The sequence below is a fragment of the Festucalex cinctus genome, chromosome 7 (assembly GCF_051991245.1).
Source record: "Festucalex cinctus isolate MCC-2025b chromosome 7, RoL_Fcin_1.0, whole genome shotgun sequence".
NCBI lineage: Eukaryota > Metazoa > Chordata > Actinopteri > Syngnathiformes > Syngnathidae > Festucalex > Festucalex cinctus.
Window position 1 is genome coordinate 21,071,451 of NC_135417.1, and position 16,666 is coordinate 21,088,116.

Below are 16,666 nucleotides of genomic sequence, written 5' to 3' on the forward strand. Positions count from 1 at the left end.
ATTCGTTTCAAACTCTTTCCAGCGTCACCACACTTACTTTGTTGAGGTGTGGGTTTCGGGTAACTTCATAGCCCCGCTTGTTTGTGTACACGAAGGCTCTTCGGTTGTTGTCGGACCTTTGCATCTCCGTGTCGCCGGATTGAGTTCTAGCCAGCCCGTGTTCCATGTTGTTGTCACTTTAAATAGCAACAAACTGCTGTGAAGTGTGAAGTGTGAACGCAACAAGTGGATGCGACGCGCACGTCCAAGTCGAGATGAGACCATACGTCAGCCGCAGCAGGATCACCACTGCACTTTCTTATCAACAAACCAGTTTATTGCAACCACTCCAGTGTTTATGAGCAAGTGGCGTTGTCTGGTCGATCTGATTGGACGACGAGCAAAAAAGTACCTAGTGAAAATTACATTGTTGGTACTATTTTTTTTTTTTAAATTGTTTTTTTTTTTTTTTTTTTTTTTGTAAGTGAGGTTGAAACTTTCAGAAATTAATTAATTCATTCTAAACTATTTAGGAAGTCACGTGGAACTAACGAAATACAAGCTTCTTCTTCTGCTTATCATTATTATTATTATTATCATTATTATTATTATTATTACTATTATTATTATTATTAACAGAATAATTAAATGGCTCTCTGTCAGCTTTCTTTTGTTTTAAACAGGCCCAGATGTCACAATAAGTAAATAAATGTGTTTGTAAACTGAGATGAGATCATTTTTTTATGGGGTGTGCAGTAAGATTTTTGTAATGTAAAATGTGTGCCACGGCTCAATTAAGGTTGTGAAACACAGCACCAGGTTAATTGAAGACTATTTTGTCCATGAAACTTTGTCTATTTGTGTCCTGTCACTGTGATATGCTGATAACCTGTCTAGGATGCCTCTCTCACACGTAGTCAGCTTATGCCTTTGACTTTGTTGTAGTTTTAGGGCCACAGATACTGTAGATATTGGACATTGAGAACCATCCAGCAGTTGCTTTTATTTGAGTAATAAAGATGACAAGTGATTACAAATGCTTGTTTTGCTTTTATTCATGCTGATGAGTGACACTTCTTGCAAATGCAAGCAAACCATTGCACGGCACGTGGAAATGACACAAGGATATTAGAAGCCGAGGTCAGGCTTGGCGCTGTTACAGCTGTTATGTAACATTCGCCAGCCTAAAGGCTACAAGTGCTAGCGTGCAGCTGAGTTTAGGTGAAAGGTTATTCATCATTAACTGTACTTACAAGTATGGACAGTTAAGATGACTGATACAACTGCCAGATGATGTTTACTGTATGTCTTTCAACATAATTGAGTTGTACATATTTCAGGCATTTTGATGTTTTGTGACCAGTTTACCTCTCAAATAATACAATGAAATAAAATAAGGTCATTGACACTTGTAGAGCATATGTGTTTATTTTGACTTTGAGCTTGTGACAAAGGTGTACAGTGAGAGGAAAATACTGTGAGAGCCAGGAGCATTTGGACATTGACAGTTATGATGCAACTTTACACAATCATAAATGAATGTGTGATAAAGCAATCAAGATGTACAGTCCCCTTTAAAAGTATTGGAACTGCAAGATCAATTCCTTTGTGGTTTCAGATCAGAAGATGAATATCAGACAAAAGTTCAGAATTCAAGGTTTCATGTCTAGATGTGTTAAAAACTCAGGACAAAGCGCCTTTTGTTTGAACCCACCCATTTTTCAAGTGAGCAAAAGCATTGACCAGACAATAAAATTGGCTTAAAGTGAACAACCTGTCCACATACGCATATGTAGACCACTGCAAATTACACCCAAAATATTCCAAAAACCTCACTATGTGATCCAAACCAAGTATGATTTTTTATGATTGCATTTTTTAAATCCTGTTTTGGATTTCAATATAATGTATAGGTGTACCTAAAGTTTTGACCCGTGAGTGTATAATAAGTATTCCTCCAAAGTGCTCCAAAATACAGCTTCCTCCAACTTAACTTAGACTTGTGTGCTTATCAGGTTTTGTCTCATTTGGACGGTAAACATCTGCCTTCTGTTTCTCTATCAGGAGCGGGAAGTTATTTTGGAGGTTAGGCAGGACGCCACTTGGCAGTACAAGAGCATGCGGAATGCTGGGAGAGATTTGGGAAACACTCTGAGCCAGTGTAATCTTCATGTTTCTTTCAAGGAAGCGAACGGATGGAGTGAAAACAGGGCTGCCTGGGATATGTCAACTTGGTCAATAGACTGTCTATACAGCATGTTTTTTTTTTATATTGCAGTGAGAAAAAACATATGCCAACAATCAACTATATGCCAGATAACTAATAATTGTTTTGTTTTTGTTTTTTGTGGTGTCCTCCATTATCCACAGAAAAACCCACCTATTTACAATTTAATGTGCCACTGCAGCAAACACAACATCTGGTTGTGCATCCTTGCGCTTATCTATGATGTCATGCAGGATGGGTAGTACTGTAGTCCTGTCAGCCCACTTTAGGAAGCAACCCGCCAGCATAAACACAACAGTGAACTCCCTTTGTAGATAAAATGGTCTGCACTTTACCATCAGCACTTCAATGTCTGTCAAGTAGTATTTCTCTATCACCGGAACTTCTGCACACACATTCTGTAGCTGAGTCTGACATGTTGTTAGTTGTTTGTAGCTTAATTTAGCATTTTAGCCCGCCTCTCTTGCCACATCAACGCTATCTTGACTATAACGGCTGCACTGCTTGATACATTCAGGCTCAGAGTATGCCAGATAATCGTCAGCGCTGGAGATGCTCGTGGGAGGCAAGCAAGTTCAAAAAGTCTGAGAAGAGTATGCCAAGTTGCTGATAGTATCCGGCTGGGGTCGTTGAGGTGCAAAAAGCTAGAGTAGGAGGTCCAAAGAAAGGTCATGGCGAGCTTTTCTAATGTCAAAAGCACTTCTCTGTTATGTCATCTTTGAGACTGGTACAATACTGACAAGCTTTTATTTGTAAGACCTGACTTTACCCACTCAAAAGATGTTTTGTGTCATTGATGCCCGAGTGTTGCCAAGTGGACCAAAACAAGAGCATTCTTCGCTAAGCTGATCTCAACATGCGGCAGAAAGTGGAGCTATCAATCACGCTACTGGAATGGAATTGTCTTTTTTCATTGGAGCATTAAGAAAAGAAACGTTGTTACTATTTAAAGATGTGATTTTGGTGGAAAACAAGGAAGTGGAGAAGAGAAGGAATTTCTTCTTCTCTTCCCTGTTTACCAACCTGTGCAGAAAGTAAATTGTACAAAGCAGTCCAACGACATGGGCTGTGTCAATTGCTGTGTTCACCACTCTGTCAACAACTGTGTGACCAAATAGTCCAAAAGTTTAAAGTCAACGCCCCAAAAAATGTCTTGACAATAAGATGTTCTATGCAGCCCCACTTAGTCTAAATTCTGGTTAATATTGTGCGAGTGGAATATGAGTTAATTATGCAGCAAAATCCAGCAATTTTTACCAACATCAGAAGGCAGCCATTTTACAACTTGTTGTCGAGTGAAAATGACATCATCTTCGTGTCAATAGCAAGTGGCAAAATGGCCGCCCCCTGACATGCATTAACTGCTGGAGTTTGCTGCGTCACTCATATTCCACAAATGTAATATTGATCAGAATGTCATGTTTACACTAGTGGGGTCACATATTGTGAAGAAATGTTTAATAAGGTTTAAGAACATTTCTCATTGTGCAATTGTATGTAATTTAGGGATTTCATATACTCTATGATAGCATCAAAAGATTCAGAGAATTATGAAAACTATCTGCACATAAACAACAAGTCCAAAAACCAACATTAAATGCATCGAAAATAATTGTTAGCTAACAAAGATAGTCGCTATATCAGCAAATACAAGTTGAAACTCTACCGTGTAAAACAAAAGCCATATAGGCCTACTGTACAGTATCAACACAGAGAAAGCGCACCGGTTTCTATGGGTCCGAGTTCATCTGAGATGGACTAACACAAGTGTGCTATGGTCTGATGAGTTCAAATTGCATTTTGGAAATAATGGCTGTCGTGTCCGCTGGTATAAGGAAAATAAGGACCATCTGGATTGTTATCAGCACAAAGTTCAAAAGTCAGCACCTCTGATGGCATGAGAGTTGTTATTGCCCAGGACATGGGTAGTGTTGTACAAGCATCATGCTGCCATCCAAGCAATGTCTTCTTCAGGGATGTCTTTGCTTATTTCATAAATACAGTACAATGCAAGGCTGCATTCTGCACATTAATTATTATTAATTTGGTCATTAAATGTCTTCTCTCTATAGCATAGTCATTTGATAGGTTGAAATCATTGCAAATCATGAGAATAAGCGGTTTGAAAAATAGATGGATAAAGTATTGTTGTTGACAACGTATTGTTTTTGTTTACATTTTACACAACACCCCAACTTAATTCAACACGCCATTTACACAAAGACCACCTACATATTAGGTATGATGTTTATTTGTTTTCTAAGCAATGAATAAAATAATGAGGTGAATAAAATAATGATATGAGACCTTGGTTTCATTTTTAACAGTTTGAAATGTTACAAAATAAGCATGAATGGATTCATTATAAATTAGAATTGCTAAAAGTACAAATGAAATGCTTCTAAGACACAAATATAATTGAATGTTGTGAACATAATGATTCTGTCTGATTGCCTTTGAGACAATCACAAATAAAATCGGTTTATATAAACACCATATATGTTACAAGTTAGAGGTGTACTTCCATTCAAAGAGAGAGTTGCTTGTAGAATTCAAAGCTCTGTTAGAGACATTGCTGTGCTGACTGTGCAGAAAGGAATCAAAAGGTGAGAGGGAATAAAGGTTAAAGTACAGGGCAATAAGATGAGTTATATTTAAACTACTTTGGAATGTACTCACCTCTGGGAAACCGGTTGACCTTTTAATTAATAATTTCTGACATGATCATGTGACAAACAACATTAAAGGGATACTTCACTTATTTAGCCCATTATACCAATAAAAAGTTAATATTTTGTCTATAATCAATTTGATACTTTCATTATTTTTCACGTACAAAGAGTACCTTTAACTCTTTGACCGCCAAAAACGTTTAATCACGATTAAAATCATGATGTATGCCGCCATAAACGTTAAATGACGTCAACTACGTTTTTTAGTTGTTTTGTTTTGTTTTTTTAATCCATGGGCATTGCAACATCTAAGTGCAGCGCTGCCTGGTCAATGGGTTGTAGAATCAAAAACACTCACTAACTATGGCCACCAGATGGCAGCATTGTATCTCTTCAATGGGTTGCCAAATTACAATGAAACATGACGAAATCTGATGAAATAGAATGTTTTCAAGGATGACGTGAATGATAACGTTTTGATAACGTGTGGCAGTAAAAGAGTTAAAAACACATTTTGTAACTTGCTGTCGACTGAACATGACATCACAAGGGCTCAGATAACCATTCACAGCTCATCTGTTTTCTAAGTTTGGTCATGTGACATTCACAAGCTGAGCTGTGATTGGTTACCTGAGACCTTGTGATGTCATTTTCAGTCAACAGCATGTTGCAAAATGTGTTGATGGTATTAATTGTACATGAAAAATAATGAAAATATCAAATTTATTATGGGCAAAATATTAATGTTTGACTACCGACAACGGCTAAATAAGTAAAGTATCCCTATAAAATATTTTATCTTTTTGTGGATGCCCCAGAACAACACTCACAACATTTGCTGACTCCTAAAGGGGCTCAGAAAAAAAATGCAAATGTAAATTATATCCTGACGACAAGACCCACATTTCATTCAACAGATTTATTTTATTGAGCCATAGCTGTCGTTTGGACCTTGACCAGAGTGTGCTGAAAAAGGAGTCATTGCGTGCTGAGGACCAACAGTAGAGGAAAGGTTGGATGGATGTTATGTAGGCTACTGCAAGTCTGCTGTCAGTCTTTCTTTCTTGCTATCCTCAAGGTCCTTACAGGACCTTCCTTCCCCCAACCACCCAAATCAATGAGCTCTTTCATTGATGTCTGGTCATAATGTCCCAGTGTTTGTGCCCATGGATATTTGGCAAGGTGGAAAAATAGACAAGTTTAAGCTTAAGCTTTCCTGTTTTGCATTATTAGAGAAAGCTAAGTTGACATATAGTATGAGAAGGAGCTTCAGCAGAATAGGTCAGGCTCATTAAAAGAAAACCTGAACATATCCTAAGGCCTTACAACCTTAATTTGTGCCAAGCCTACATGCAACCAATTTCAACCATTTTACTTAACTAAATTCAGTCAGTCGACGCATCATGCACAAAAAAAATGTCAGAACAAAATTGACATCTTCCTGGGTGCATTTGAAATGGTGTCATTAAATTGCTTGCTCGCATGCAGCATTGTCTTTGTTGTTGTTGATTTCTCAATGATACCTAGTCATGAACACATCAAGTTAATAAATCTTAAAATTAAAAAACACCCATGACAACATTTTACTGTGTTGCTGTTTGGCATTGCCCACGTTCCATCAATCCGCTGGGAGGAGTGAGGATTTATGGCCTGTGTTGCCAAAAAACACATGCAACAAGCATGACTTAATCCATCTGCAAGTCAAAACTTAGCAGTTACCATGGCAAGCTCGATTGGTGCTGGTTCAATTCCCACCTTCTTCTTAGACATTTTAAAGTAATGCTATAAAATTATCATGATTGTTGTTTTATCATATACATTGACAATCATATGCACTTCAAAAATGATTAAATATTCTATTCTACCTTTCCTTTCTTGCCTTGTTGTCTGTCTGTTCCATTTATGCTGGAAAATGAGAGTATGATTTGGGGACTTGTAATATGAATCGTGCCCACAAATCGAGGTGTGTCACACAGAATGACGGTGGGGTGAAATCACAGCGCTTTAGCAAAACGGAACTGAAAACAGTTTGAAACTCAGTGGGCCTCAGTTTGTCTAGAGAAAAAGTCTTTTTTTTTTTTTTTTTTTTAACATAGTGACAACTTTAGTAAACTAAAGATGAATAATGTCAAAGTGGGCCCCACATCCTTCAATATTGTGGTATGTGGCCCTCGGGGGGGAAGTTTGGACACCTCTGCTTTGGGGTCAAAAAGATTACATGAACACACTTTACAACTGGTATGATGCCTTAATCTCCCCTCTTCACTGGAGAAAACACAGGCAATTTTCTACAGTACGCTGACACCATTTTGATGCTTTTTAAACCCATTAAAAGCAATCAATCATTTTCTAAACCGCTTGGACTGGGTCCAGAAGGGACCGAGACAATGCTGGGTCAAAATTTTGATATAAGAGGTTACAAAAAGAAAACAAAAATACCCATACTATTCCAATGAGTTAAAGTTACCAAGAAATTGGTTACCAGGTTGTCGGTATAGGTGTGGATCGCTGTAAAAATAAGACTAATTTTATGACAAACCTTTTCTAAGAAGAAGAAAAATTAGAAACTGCCCCTGTCCAAAGTCACCACAGTCCTTCACATAAAAAAAAAACAACAACTGTCACATCTTCATTTTAGTCAAGGGGCAAGTATAGTTTACTGTATTTGATAATTTGGTAGCAGAGATGGGAAAAGTACTGACATTCTCTACTTGAGTAAAAATAAAAAATACATTTAATTTTGTAAAAAAAAAATAAAAATAAAATAAAAATAAAAAAGTAAAAGTATTCACTCAAATAATTACTCAAGTAAAATTAAAAAAGTAAAGGCTCTGAAAAGTACTGAAAACAACTACTCAACTACAGTAACAAAGTATTTTGTACTTCGTTACTTCGCATCTCTGTTTGGCAGACTGTGTTGTGCCTAACTGGGCGTTCCGACACACCGAGGGCATTTTCTGTTAAACACCGCCGGAACACCAGACAATTTGGTGACAGAAAATAGACTAGAATTTAGACCAGCTAAAAAAAAAAGAGGTCGAAGTTGTGTTGGAGGCGCAGGCAGCCACATTCTGAGCTCCGTCGACGTGTGTGGTTGAAAGCATCGTGTATTTCATTCCCAAATGTGGCAACGGGACAATCCTTCTGAATCATTAGATAAATCAATTCATCCAACGAATTACTATTATTAACATCTTAAAAATATTTTTATGACCACAGACTACTAATTATAGAATAATAGGGTGCTAAAGGCAGTTAAAAACTGAGATGAAATTGAGGTGAGTCACATGTGGCCTATGGGCCATATTTTGGACGCACCTACCCTGAAGGTTATGTCAATATTTAAATCTGCAAGTGCACTCTTCTCTTTCTTGTTTCCGCCTATGTTTCTATTGTCTAATACCATTCCTAACACGATTTTGGTAAAATACAATTTTTACACAGGATGTGTCTGTCCCCTCGTGTTAGCCTCCTAACTGCAATCATTCCAGTGACTCTGAATGAATGTTTTGAAGTGAACTCAGAAGATCTGTGAACAAACACCAACATGCTGTATCTGAAATGGGAATTCTTCTTCGCTTACATCAGTTAACCATCTCAACAAATACCTTGATCATTCTGCACCTTCATCCTCTCTCATCTCAAGTTCTGGCAGGGTAATGTGAATTGAAAACACCTCATCTTTCCAAATCCTCACTGTCAATAAACATGACACATTTTGCCTGTCTCAACAGTTCTCTTGTCTTCCGTGCAGACATGCTGCAGATCTGTTAACCAGCATTTAGGAAGAGGCAATAATTCTTGATGAAATGTGCCTTTGTTATGCAGAAGCAGCGTCCGCTTAAATGCCTGCTGTGTTATTCAGTTGAATGCTATTGTTTTAAAATCATTCTATCTTGTAATATTAGTTGCGTTAATTAAATAACTGGTTAATTTATTTGTTGTAAACAAAAAATAAATAATTAAATCATTGAAAGTAGTATGTAACTATAAATAATTAACAAATGAGAGTGAGTTATTATTGAAAGAACATTGAAACACATTTTAATATTTTACATACACATTTGAACTATTTTTCCTCAACCATATAATGAGCGAGCCCATCTGGCTTTTTTTTTTTTTTTTTTAAATAAATGTAACCCTTGAGCACAATATGTATGTCTCGTATGTGTCATGGCTAGGGACATGCAAGGGTTATGTTTACTGTTATGACTAGGGTCATGTCAGGGTTATGTTATGCTTACTGTCGTGACTAGGGTCATGCAAAGGTTATGTTTACTGTCATGACTAGGGTCATGCAAGGGTTATGCTTACTGTCATGACTAGGGTCATCTAAGGGTTATGCTTATGACTAGGGTCATATAAGGTTTACGCTTATGACTAGGGTCATGCAAGGGTTATGTTTACTATCATGACTAGGGTCATGCAAGGGTTATGCTTATGACTAGGGTCATGTAAGGGTTACGCTTATGACTGGGGTCATGCAAGGGTTGTGCTTACTGCCGTGACTAGGGTCATGCAAGGGTTATGTTTAGTGTCGTGACTAGGGTCAGCAAGGGTTATGCTTACTGTCATGACCGAGTGGTCAAGTCTCTGTTTTAAACTGAGATCAAGTGTCTGTTTTTAACTGATATAACCAGCATCTAGTTTCAACTGGTAAGACGCTATGTGATGTCAGGAATCTTTCATCTCTTTATGTGGTCAAGAGCCAATCAGATAATACCATGTCTGTCCTGTTACCCACATGTTAAATGTTACCCACAGCCAATCAGATCGATTCGCTATCTATATAAGCCTGGCTGAGAAGTGTGTGTTTTTGTCGGATTATTACCTCTGTTCCTCTGTGCAACTCTCGTTGTTTCTCATCGAGTCAAGTTTGTTCCACGCCTCTCGATGTGAATAAATAGTTAGTCTTATTTGTGTCTGCTTTTTTGGGATCCAACTCCAGCACACACTTCTCCTTCTTCCAGACCTCACTTCTCAGTTAATGTTTAGAAAATTGTTTGATGGGCCACCGGTCATGCACTTTAATTGGAACAGAGTTTCAGTAGGCCTATGGGGTACACAGGGCTGTAGGTACTGTATACTGCCCACTGCATGTCAGCAAGAATGAGTCAGCTAACAAGCTCCACATGTAGTCTGAAGTAGCATTTCAAAGAGTGCTATCTAAGCTGCAATATACTTTGAGGGTTTTAGAAGCAAATGACAAGCTCATCAGTCATGAGGAGAAACTCCACAGATAATATCTGGAAGCATGAAAAACGCAAACAGGTAGTCTGCTGACTTGCTGTTTTAATCTCAATGTAAAGGGGATCTGTGGTGAATATTTCAGATGCGAGCAGGCGTGTGATGTGGTGTGGTATTTTTATGTTTTTACTGCAACAGAAAAAGAAAATATGGGCAGTCAGTGTAAACACATGCACACATAAACTCAGCCTCATGCAAGTGCACAGGCTGAAGTCAAAGGTAACAATCTGCATGCTGTTCAAGCATTCTCACGACATCTGCCCAAGAAACGTATTAACATATTAAGACTTTATCAGAAGTTAGCATCTTTGTTGTGCCACAGTATTATTGTGGTTTGATCAGGGGGTGTTGTTAATATTTGTCAGCTGTGGGCAGCAGCCCTTTGAAACTCTTTTGTGATTAAGAGCTATATAAATAAACTTGTCTTGACTATTATACTCCATACTAATCAAAACTTTGCCTCTGTGGTCCTTTTTGATGCTGCTCCCGTTCTCAAATTTTCAATCCTGAAGAAGCTCCTTTTGCTTCATAGTTGTTTGTCAACATTTCTCATTTGGCTGATGTGTTCACCACAGCATAGTTTTTGCAGCAATTTAACTTGCGTGAATCCCCTGAAGTACTGTAACTTGACATTTGTTAAACGAGTTCACAGCATTTTGTTCATTCAGTGTTCGCAGCTGCAATGCCTCAACAACTCCACTTTTTTTTTTTTGAAGTGAATTTCAAACTATGAAATGAACACCTGGACTGATGTTAGAGATTTATACTGTACATAAATGTTTAACTTGTTGGAACTGAGAATTGTTGAACTTCTGCCTTTATTTTCCTTATCAGCACCAGTATTTTGGTAACACTCAGGCGCACCGTGAAGCACTTCATGACTTGGTTAAGACAAAAGCATGGCAACAAAAAAGCTGCTTGACATCAGTATGTTAGCAATGTAACTCTAGATGTGATATAAACATTTTAAATGTCCACATTACAGTAGATAACTAGGCAGACTGACTGGGTCAATAGACTAGATATGCATCATACAAGTGAAAGCTAAGGCCAGCTTTATTGTGCTTCTTTTAGAGGGTGAGCCAAAAACAACATATCCCATCAGGCCGTGCTTCAATGGAGCGAGCCTTGGCTCGTGACATACAAGACCTATGGGATACTGAAACAATACCAACCATCAGGTGAGCATGGAAATGGACATGAAATATCTTCCAGATCAAGTACATTATTAAAAAAACAAGTTTGTGAATAATCAGAGAAAATCATGCAATTATTGAATATCGTGTGTGTTTGTAAGGTCATGTCAATGGTGGTCTGTTTGGAGCAAAGCAGTGGAAGTGAACTGTACGTCCACTGCAGCCTTCTGAGTGACTATATGAGAGGTCTGTGCATTGGAGTACAGTAGATGGCCTTTCATGTCTTCGCTATGTACAGAAACGGGCGCTTTGGTTTTCTGAGATAACATTTTAATGGGAAAAATTGCCCCCATTTACAAGTTTACTATATCTCCAATAAATTACATATCAACCACACCAGAGTGGAAAGCGAGTACTTCCCATGAGGGTGTGACACGGGGTACAAAAGACCCTCTATCCTCAGTACACAGGCCCGACCTCTCAACCAAAAATATCACTCACTGCTTTTCTCAAAACCAAAGGCTGCAAGCAGAGACTTGACTCCCTCTTCTTCTATTTCGCCTCCCTCTCCTCTTTCTGTTTCTTTGCCATATTCTGCTGTTGGTACTCCTTCATGTTTCGAGTTGGTCAGTGAATTGGGTGCTTGAACTCTCATATAGTAATAATGGAGAACCAAGAAATAGAGATTTGAGGATGCCTTCTCTTCTGACATGCAAAATTTGATAAGGAAAAGCTACTATTAATTAAAATCACACAAACACAGAGACAAAGAGGGGAAAAGAAAAACAAAACAAAACAGCCAATTCGACCAATCACAGCTCAGCTTGCCTCACATGGCCAAACTCAGAAAACAGGTGAGCTCTGATTGGTTGTTTCCTGAGCCTGAGCAACTGTGATGTCACTTTCAATCTACAGAAAGAGGCAAAATGGCAGCCACATGCCATAGATAAATAAAGCTAGATTTTGCTGCTTAACTCTTATTCCATAAACACAATACTAATCAGGATACCGTGTTATGGTTAATCTTTTGAACGCAACCTTTGTTGTTAACTTGAAGCCCCCACCTTGTCTCACATATGCAATTTTGATAATGTGATAATTGACGTCATCTATGAAAAAGAAAAAGAAAACCGTTTTTTTATTTTTTATTTTATTTTTTATTTTTTAATTTCCAGTGACAAGTTGAGCAGATGATATTGGTAATAATGGTTTTGAAATAGTGAAGCTGTGGGTGATTCATGATGAGACGCTGCAGGCCTATATCTAGCCTGCAGGCTCCCCCATGAGTAAGACGCAGTCCAGATGATTTTGACAGCTCACACTTTTCTTTGTAAATGTTATTTAAAATGAATACCTTTCCCAGGGAATATTATCCAAACATTTACCGTCTATTTCCATTTTAGGAAGTCCAACGAGTGTCCAGTGGCTTGTGCCATTTGCCTTGGTGGTCAACAAAAAAAAATTCCAATGATGAGTAATTGTCTATTGAGTCTATTGAGCTGAATTGATGTAAAACAATTTTTGATGACAATTGAAAATTGAAAATGACATTTAGCTGTATGTGGAAGATTGATTGCAAGAGAGCAAATGGCCCCTGGGCTGAAAAATGAGACCCCTGCTATAAATCTTTAAACCCATTATTTTATTCTTAACCTGATTATATTCATTTAGTCTCTTGAGTCTCATTATGTGGCTTCTGTATTTTGACAAGGATAGTGGTGAGTTGTAAAACTTTTTCCAATGTTGTCACAATGGACAACACTTAAGTTTTATATGCTTACTATAAATGGCACTGCATTGACATTAAATCATGCAGCATTTTTCCGAAGAGTAATCAGTGATTTTCTTAAAATGCATGAAATAGAAAGTTGAAGAAGAATGTAGAGGATTGTGCAGTGTAGTTTATGTGCACACCCACGTTTGGTCATCACTCTCACGGCTGATGATCTGCATCATGAGTTTTAACAAGCTGCATCAGGTGTGCATGGCCACCCAAGTCTTCCTTCCCGCTGACTTCCTCTCCCAAGCGTTTGCACATGCACAGAAGCACTCACACTATCATCAGTGGCGGAATATTATAAACAGATGGCTGGGAAGGACGGAGCCAGGGTAAGGCATTCTATATAGGTCAGTTTTTAATGCAAATGACATCATAGGAGTCAAATTATGTCTCATGCCAGATGCATCACATCATGAATTTTCATCCATCCATTTTTTTTCTTTTTTCCCCAAGGGAAACGGTTAATATTGCATACACCAAATCAAAGCGGTCATCATAGATCTAAAGAGAGATAAAAAAAAAAAGATGTACAGCACAAAATGTCAGTATACACGTGCTTCATCTGGTAAAATCCCACAACATACTTTTTGCAGTTGAACTCCCCATGACGAACTTGGGAAACACCCCACACCATTTAGGTGCACCTGCTCCCATTCCCACACACATTAGCACATAATTTAGGGTTATATAAATAAATTGTGGTGTGGGTGCATACATATTTCCTTCATAGTGGCCAAAGTTGCATCCAATGGGGTGGGAGTGAGGAGGTAATACCAAATAGACACTACCTTCTCTCTTGTGAAGAAAAAAAAAAGAGCCGTTGACTGTAATTTGCCATGTCATGACATTAAATTACACTCCATAATCACTTGATCAATTAATGCTGTTGTTTACAGATTGATATTGATGAGTTAACTGCTGTGTCCCCAATTTAAAGACCTAAACCTAAACTTAACCCTTAGGCAGGTAGCCAACTGATTAGTGGCAATGTGTTCATTCCGCAAGGTCCACGCAAACTGCCCCAGTCCAAGCAGTGGTGTGGACCCCAGCCTTTTTCCTGCCACACCCCACTTTATACAAGTCCATGCTTTTTGCGGACCGGCATTATTATTATTATTATTATTATTATTATTATTATTATTATTATTATTATTATTATTATTATTGATGAATAATAATAATAATAATAACAATAATAATAACAATAACAACAATAATAATAATAATAATAATAATAATAATAACAGCCATATAGTATATTGCAATATTTATATTTTTCTTTATTATCATTGGCTATTAATGGGGGAAAGGCAGGAAGGTATGATAAAATCAAAGTTCTGAGTATGGGCAGGGCTGGACAGGCCATCTGGCATTCAAGGGAGATGCCCGGTGGGCCAGCATCTGTTTGGCCTGATGTGATGCTATTTCATTATATGATTAGCCTCCATTTTACCGCAAGAGACAAAATTTTGAAGGAGCAGCCCATTAATCTGTTTACAATATAGAGAGCAAACTGAGCCAATCAACATCAATAGCAAAGCTACATGGCAGCCATAAGTTAATTACAGGTAAGTTCAAATTTAGAGTTGCATGCATTCAATGGCAGTGCAAAAATTTGGTCTATGTAATTGTTGCAACCTATATTGTGTGTATTAAAATCACACTTGTTTGAAAGTTTTTAATAACAGTAACATCTTTGCTACTTTACATCAGAATTGTGTTAGCATTACGCTGGCTGACTTTTGTCCAATGAAATTCTGTGTTGGTTGATTATATTTACATTAGCGTTTACATTTAAAATGTTTAGTTGGTTTTATGTGTCTGTTTTAGAGTAAACTTCAACTGTGAGCAAACACGCTTCACTCTTATTTTGAGAAGTGCTTGTTTCCAATGAGTTACGAACAGTGTTGCCACAGTTACCTTGAAAAAGTAACTTAGTTACTTTACTGATTACTTGGTTTTAAAAGTAACTAAATTGCGTTACTGATTACTTGATTTTAAAAGTAACTAAGTTAGATTAAAAGTTACTTTTTTAGTTACTTTCAGCAGCTGCCGATAACACCATCTCAACATAAAAATAATGCAGTAGAAACGGAGTTCCAAATACTTTATTGAAAGTGCATTTTTAACATGAAAATAAAGTTTTTTTTTATGAAAAACAAAATAGGCAGTCTCTCTTGACTTCTTGTAACGTAAATACTTTTTATAAAACAAAAAATAAAAATCTATCCAGGTTGAAAATGAAAATCCCCTAAATTCCTCTATTGTTTGTTTGTTCCGCTATTCCAGTGTGTACACGTATCAGTTTAAATATTTATTAGTAGTTATTGACAGTTATAATTGTTTTTTGGTTTGTTTGTTTTTTCTCTTCAAAATAAGGATCAGGAAAACAAAAGGTTGATAATTTAATGTTAAATATAAATATTTAACCTTTAGACAGACACCAACACAATTAAACAGAATATTTGCACATTGTGAAGTATTTCAGAAACATAAATTTAAGACATGAAATAAACCTACCGTCCAGCCAAAAGAAATATGAAGCCACCTTATGGAACAATAAATCTATCAAACACATTTTAACCACTTAATATATGCAAAAATATTTCCAAAAGTTCATTTCCCTTTTTAATCAACAATTTTTGTATTTAACAATTTTTTTTTCTTTTGTCATCACTTTCATTTTTGGTTAATGTAAGACATCTTTTTTTGTTTTTTTAATCTGAGACACGATGATGACCACAGAATCACTGTTTATATTTTGTTTTTTGGGCTGTCGTAATCGCGGGCACGTCTCAGTTCTCCTATCTGCTGCTCATGCTAGTTGTAGACATTGACAGGGAGCCACAAACTGAGAAATGAGATACTTGCAGTGTGCTTTTAGCTTAGCTGGTGTGTTGGCTGTGGGACATACCTGTGTCGTTTGAATCCATGCATTGGATCGTCACGGGAGTTATTCTTTTTGGCTCGCGCGCAGTACCAACGCCGGCCCGGGACATACAAGTGCACCGAGAGGACTCGATAGCCATGGGAAATACCGAGATGTACGGCACCGGCTTCTGCTAACTGTCTCCATTTGTATGTTGTCACTCGTTGCGCGCGCGCGCGCCGTGTCGCAAGCACGGAAACACGGAAGTAGCTTGAATGGTGATGCTACTGAAATGTAAACAAAACAAGTAGAGCACGGCGCAGAACTCTTGCTATTGTTATGAAAACCATAAAGCCTCACTCGCAACCGATACGGTCGTTTAGCTCCCCTTGACGAACGATGGTTCGGTCGAATCGTTTTTTTGTTCCACCCCTACTGAAAACGTAACTTGTCTGACGTCACTCCCCCTGGCGAGAGGGCGGAGACGACCTCATCCCATAATGCTTCACGGACCAGTTGAGGATGGAAATAAATTATTTTTTTTACCACTTTTATGGTCCATAATGCACACTTTTTTTGTTGTGTTGTGTGCCTGTTGGTTAATAAAACTAGTAGTAAAAGTATCATCACTTTTGTTTTGAATGTGCAAACCATTCATGACCAGACCATGGCTGAATTCAGTGTGGTGATCAATGACTTCTGCCTCATCTTCGTAGTTAGCAGTAGTTGTTTGTGACTGTTACAACAGTGAGATAG

At 37.7% G+C, this 16,666-nt stretch overlaps 1 protein-coding gene across 2 annotated transcripts in view; it reads right to left on the bottom strand.

Moving 5' to 3' along the window:
• The window catches only part of me1 (malic enzyme 1, NADP(+)-dependent, cytosolic), a 70,949-nt gene extending 70,636 nt beyond the window's left edge, over positions 1 to 313 (bottom strand). Inside the window, exon 1 of one of the 2 annotated variants that reach the window (XR_013284427.1) lies at positions 38 to 313. Coding sequence is in view for 1 of the 2 variants with exons in the window: in XM_077528047.1 (XP_077384173.1) it covers positions 38 to 166 (129 nt within the window). In the remaining variant the exon portion in view is untranslated. The remainder of the gene's footprint in view (positions 1 to 37) is intronic. The other variant, XM_077528047.1, reaches the window with a different exon arrangement.
• Between the last annotated feature and the right edge of the window lie 16,353 nt (positions 314 to 16,666).